Source organism: Polistes dominula, unplaced genomic scaffold, assembly GCF_049000335.1.
Source record: "Polistes dominula isolate Pdom_NZ unplaced genomic scaffold, Pdom_raw_medaka contig_84, whole genome shotgun sequence".
Taxonomy (NCBI): domain Eukaryota; kingdom Metazoa; phylum Arthropoda; class Insecta; order Hymenoptera; family Vespidae; genus Polistes; species Polistes dominula.
The window spans coordinates 531,501-537,500 of NW_028300944.1; the positions used below are offsets into that span (position 1 = coordinate 531,501).

At 26.6% G+C, this 6,000-nt stretch overlaps 2 protein-coding genes across 18 annotated transcripts in view; one reads left to right on the forward strand and one right to left on the reverse strand.

The window, feature by feature from the left end:
* The window catches only part of LOC107071577 (EGF like, fibronectin type III and laminin G domains protein pikachurin), a 60,883-nt gene that overhangs the window by 23,137 nt on the left and 31,746 nt on the right, over window positions 1–6,000 (forward strand). The gene's annotated exons all lie outside the window — the stretch shown is intronic.
* LOC149032765 (uncharacterized) lies at window positions 1,528–5,326 on the reverse strand. Its single transcript, XM_089171856.1, has 2 exons — window positions 4,567–5,326; window positions 1,528–4,485 (listed from the first exon to the last, which is right to left on the reverse strand). Exons 1-2 carry the CDS (start codon window positions 4,633–4,635, stop codon window positions 2,836–2,838), a joined length of 1,719 nt encoding a protein of 572 aa, XP_089027982.1. The 5' UTR covers window positions 4,636–5,326; the 3' UTR covers window positions 1,528–2,835.

Here is a 6,000-nt window from a genome sequence, read left to right on the forward strand (position 1 = left end):
AATGGTAAAGGGTAGGAGTAGGGGTGGAAGGGGTGGAGGGGGATGTTCACGTTATTACGGTGATACAACCGTTACCATTTTATAGTTTTATTTCTGTGAACTTTTTCCCTAGCATATCCCTGCACTTGATCTTTTCTATTGCGTTTTATATCTTACACTATAATATAAATATATATATATATATATATATATATATATATAGAATAATATCTTTTTCTTTAGAGAGAGAGAGAGCCAATTTCGTTGATCCATTTTTTATTTTTTTTATTATTATTTCTTTTATTATTATTTTTTTATAATTTATTTTTTATCAGTTAGTTTGATATTTTTGTTAGGGTTTTCGTCAGGGTTGCAACAGGGGTTGCGTTACTTAGACAAATTTTTTTGTGGGTTTTGAGTAAATTTGTTTATGATTATTTTTTGATAGAATTCTTATATAAATTGTTAATAACAAAAGGGTTTAATATTTAGTTTATTATAATATGTAATTTGTAAAAGTTGCATACTAAATGCATTAAATTGCATATAAAATATATATTATTACTAAATTTGTTTGTTTGTTTGTTAATGATTGTTTTATTTTTTTTATTTATATTAAAAAAAAAGAAAAGAAAGAAAATTAAGGATATATCATTTATATCGTTTTTGATCTCGTATTCGATTAAACTCGTATGGATATTATAGATACGTCAATCATCGAAAAAAATCGAAACAAAAAATGAAAAAAAACACAATGACACATATATGATAAAACAAGATAATATCAATTTGATTATTATCATTATTATGACACCATATATTATATTATATATATATGTCATCTTATTATACGTAATATTTCACTCTTATTATCAGTTTCAATACTTTTCTTATCTCTACCTTGTCAATCATATTCATATTTAATTTCATTATATATATATATATTACAATATATTATGCAAATATTATATAATAATAATAATAAATAAATAAATAATAATTAAATAAATACTATATTACAATATATATATGTTCTATATTATACAAATGTAATATAATATTATTTAAATTATTAAATATATTATTAATTAAATTTTATGTGAATTGTACCAAGATACAAAATAAAAAAAATAAATAATAATAATATTATATTATACAAATTATATTATATAATATTAATTATATTAATAATTATAATATTATCTAAATTATTAAATATAATATATAATAAATCTAATTTTAATTAAGTTTTATGTTAATTATACCAAGATATAAAATAAAATAATAATAATAATAATAATAATAATATTATTATATATTATACAAACTATATAATATAATAATAATTAAAATAATAAATATGAAAAATTAAATTCTATGCAAATTGTATAAAGATATAAACCAAGAAAAACATAATAATAATATTATTAATATTATATTATAAAAAATAAATTTGCCAATTAAAATTCATCTTAATTATTCACTTAATAATTCATTTAATTATTTATTCAAACAATTATTAGAATTAATATTTTCTAATAGTAAAAATCATTGTCTATTCTCACCTTCCTCAACTTATTCTTCTTTATCAATCGATAAAATACAATAAAAAATAATCTTGTCAAGAGTTTCGACAACGTCCTTGACTTATCGTTCGTCGAACTAATATCTGAATCGTTAAGTAAATCGTTAGAAAAAAAAAAAAAAGTAGATATATCGAATTGTCGGTTACCTTTTCTTTTTTTTATTATTTCTCTTTCTCTATTACTATTATTATAGAAAAGCTTTCACCCTCCAACTACCCCTGATACGAAACAACAAAGTTGTGAGAGTAGCGCGAGATGAATGCATTCTCTCAAACTGTGTTTTTCAGAATATACAATTCAACACATAACACAGGATATGCAATTCGTCGAATGGGTGGGTTGCACTCGAGTAATTCGCTATTGAAGATCGATTCGTCAACGATGCTGAGCAGGTTCAAATTATTCGTCTACGGGATATTCCGATATTCGAGGGGGTGGGTTCTGGTAAGGGTGCTGATAGTGGGGGTTCGTTAAAACTTCCAATAAAAATATTATCCAAATAAACGAGTTATCAAATATTGTTCAGAAGATTACAAAAGTATTTGTCTGATTTTCTACATTTTTTTTTTTTTTTTTTTTTTATTATTTACTCTTATTTGTTTAACCAATCATTGGTGAGAAACATGTGAAAGACACAAGTTGATTTTTTTTTTAGTTACTTTAGGTTAGGTTTTAATATATCTTAATATATATAAATTATGTGTCACGTTGTTTGTCCGCAATGGACTTCTAAACTACTGAATTGATTTTAATCAAATTTTGCACACTCTGTGCAGTTTCATTCAACTTGAAAGATAGGATTATTTATATCCCAATTTATAATTGCAATTAACTTAAAGATGTGTGTATCGGACTGATTGTGAGCCACAGCAACGCGTGACCGGGCACCCCTAGTATTTTTATATATATTATTAAGAACAATGAAGGTAATAAACAAATAAAGTGTCAATATTGTTTTAAATATATCATCAATATATATTATATGTATATTTGATAAATTTAAATATAATAGATAATTAAATTAATAATAATAATAATAATAATAATAATAATAAAAAGAAAAATACACAATATTTAAAAGGACACCACCTTCTTACATTTAAAAAAAAGAAAAAGAAAAAGAAAAAGAAAGATGGATTGTCTTTGTTCGTAGTTACAGTCAAAAATGTTTCCAATGTTTAGCAAAGATTTGAAAGAACAATTGCAAGGTTGATTTGGTGGTGTCAATTTAAATGAAATGAGATTAACAAAATATTATTATTGCATTATTTTAAAAGCTCTGTGGAAATTCAAAGATCAGATCAAAGGATTCATCATCCTTTCCTTCCTGTCTGTAAAACGTCAAATTAGCTCTGTAAATTTCTTGAATGTATCCCTCAGCCAAATCTCGTCGTTTACGATTACCAGCTTTAATGTTAACGTGACCCTTGCATTTGATTCCCTTGCAATTGACCTTGCCACCTACGCTAACATGGAAACGTGCAGTGGTCGGGCTGATTTGCGTAATAGAAACATTTTCCGGTATTTCCTCCTCCTCACCGATTACTTGCGGAATTATTTCTCCATTTGGTAGTCTGTAGAAACGAAGATCTACGGTTACTTTGTTGCATTTCAAGTTTTTTATTTGCGAATGCTTGCATTCGGAATCAACAATGATTTCAACGGGACGTTTCGAATATTGCGGAACTTTTTCTAAGATGATCTTTTTAGCATAACTAACAAGTTCACCATCTAAATCTTCATTAGCGTCATAAGATTTAGGATCGACTAAACGTGGCACGTTTGGTACTACCGGAATAATAGGTATATTACCTCTGAACGAATCAAAAGTACCTTCGTTATCAGCCCCATATGATTTAGGATCGATTACTTTAGGTCCTTTAGGTTTGATCGGAATAATTGGTATTTTTCCACCGTGTCCTCTGTATCTGTAAACTTCACCGTAACTTTCTCCATTGACGGGTCTGGGAATTGGTAAGAGAATCGGTACAACGTTGTTGTTTTCATCTTTGAACCAATCAACACCAACACCAACATTTCCACTGCATTTGCTTCCGTGACATTCAATTCCACCGGATATATGAGCACCAGCTGGTGTCGGGGTTAAGATAATAACACCGTTGGATGCTACGAACCAATCAACACCGACCTTGATGCTACCGCCGCATTTTGATCCATGACATTCGGCACCAACTTCAACTCTACCACCTGCCGGTTGTGGGACAACTGTTGGAATCACATTTCCTTCAGCATCTTCGAACCAATCAATTTTAACACCGATGTTTCCTGAACATTTGTTTCCGTTACATTTGGCACCAACTTCAACGGTACCAGCTGGTTGGGCTACCACCGATGATGGGATTGGTTGATTGACACCGTCACCTGCTACAAACCAGTCACCACCAACGTTGACTCCACCACTGCAACGTTTTCCATTGCATTTAATTTCAACGTCAACCTTGGTTTTAGCAACTTCAGCACGTGGTACACCGACTAAACTTTTCCCATCTTTTCCTTTGAACCAATCAACGATGACCTCTTTGTTTTCACCGCGTGATCCACCATCTGATAACAGGGATTGCAAATCTTTTCCAACTTGATATTTTCCAATACAATGACCCGCATTGCAACTTAGTTTATCATTGTTGTTGTAGTTTTGTGATGGTACAGCTACGACACTACCATCTTCCGATTTGAACCAATCAACACCAACTTTGATGCTACCACCGCATTTTGATCCATGACATTCGGCACCAACCTCTACTCTACCACCAGCTGGTGCGGGCTTGAAAATTGGTACCAGAGTACCATCCTCTACGAACCAATCACCTTTGACATTAATGTTACCGCTACATTTACTTCCCTCGCACTTTGCACCAACTTCTACCCTTGTTTTAGCTACCGCCTCTTCACCGTAATTCTATAGAATTAAATTTATTCATTAATTCAATGTGGTTGGATTTTTTTATTTTATTTGTTTTTTAATTAATATTGTTCTTACTTGTTCATCTGCAATCGGATTGGCGTAAGCTATCGCCACGATGGCGATCAAAACGAACAAAGTCTTCATTTTATTGATATCCTGTGTGTTAGAAAATATTTATATCTAATTAGTTAATTAATTATTTTGATTTGATGTTCAATGAGTTCTATTTTGTATAATATATTTATATAAAATTAATTAATTATTTATATTATTAATTATTTTTGATTAAATATTATGAACAAGTCATCTAATATTTCAATACGATATTCAATGAGTTCTATTTTGTAAAATATCTATATGATGCTACCCTGACACAATCCTGACACAACCCGGACGCAACTCTGATATATATATATATATATAATTAATTAATAAATTATATGTAGGATTATTTTTAATTAAATAATATGAACAAATTTACTAATATTTCAATACGATATTCAATGAGATCTATTTTGTAAAATATCTATATGATGCTACCCTGACACAATCCTGACACAACACGGACGCAACTCTGATATATATATATAATTAATTAATAAATTATATGTAGGATTATTTTTAATTAAATAATATGAACAAATTTACTAATATTTCAATACGATATTCAATGATTTCTATTTTACAAAGTAAATAGAATTAATTAATAAATTATATCAATAATTAAATGTAATTTAATATTACTAACAAATTCTCTAATATTTCAATACGATTTCTATTTTATAAAATATATATATATATATAAAATTAATTAATAAATTATATAATAATTATATTTAATTAAATATTATATTAAGAACAAAACAAACTTGTACTATTTCAATACGATACCATATTCTATGATTTCTATTTAACAAAATATATATTTAACCAATCAATAAATAACATTAATAATTATATTTAATTATTATTCATATTATGAACAAATTTCACTAATATTTCACAATACATATTATTATTATTATTAAATATTATCTTTAATATTTCAAAACGATATTCAATGATTTCTATTTCACATATAATATATTTATATTTTAATCACTCAATTATTTTATTTATTTAATTTAATCAAATCTGACAAACTAATTCACGAATATTATTCTTATTATTATTTCAATACGATATTCTATAATTTCTATTTAACAAAATATGTATACAACTAATCAATAAATTATATCAACGATTATATTTAATTAAATATCACATAACATAATCACTAATATTTCAATACCGATATTCAATCATTTCTATTTCACATTATTTACAAAAATATATATTAACAATTAATTAATCAATAAATTCTATCAACAAATATATTTAATGAAAAATCCTTAACAAATTCTTATAATTACATTACGAAATTATATTCACAATGATTTTCTAATTTAAAAATATATATAAATAATCAATCAAACAATCCCATTAAAAATTATATTCAATTAAAAATCC

Coding starts and splice junctions, on each gene's coding strand:
- LOC149032765 (XM_089171856.1), bottom strand. CDS start 4,635: ATGAAGACTTTGTTCGTTTTGATCGCCATCGTGGCGATAGCTTACGCC. Junction 4,486..4,566: donor ATCCGATTGCAGATGAACAA/GTAAGAACAATA, acceptor TTAATTCTATAG/AATTACGGTGAAGAGGCGGT.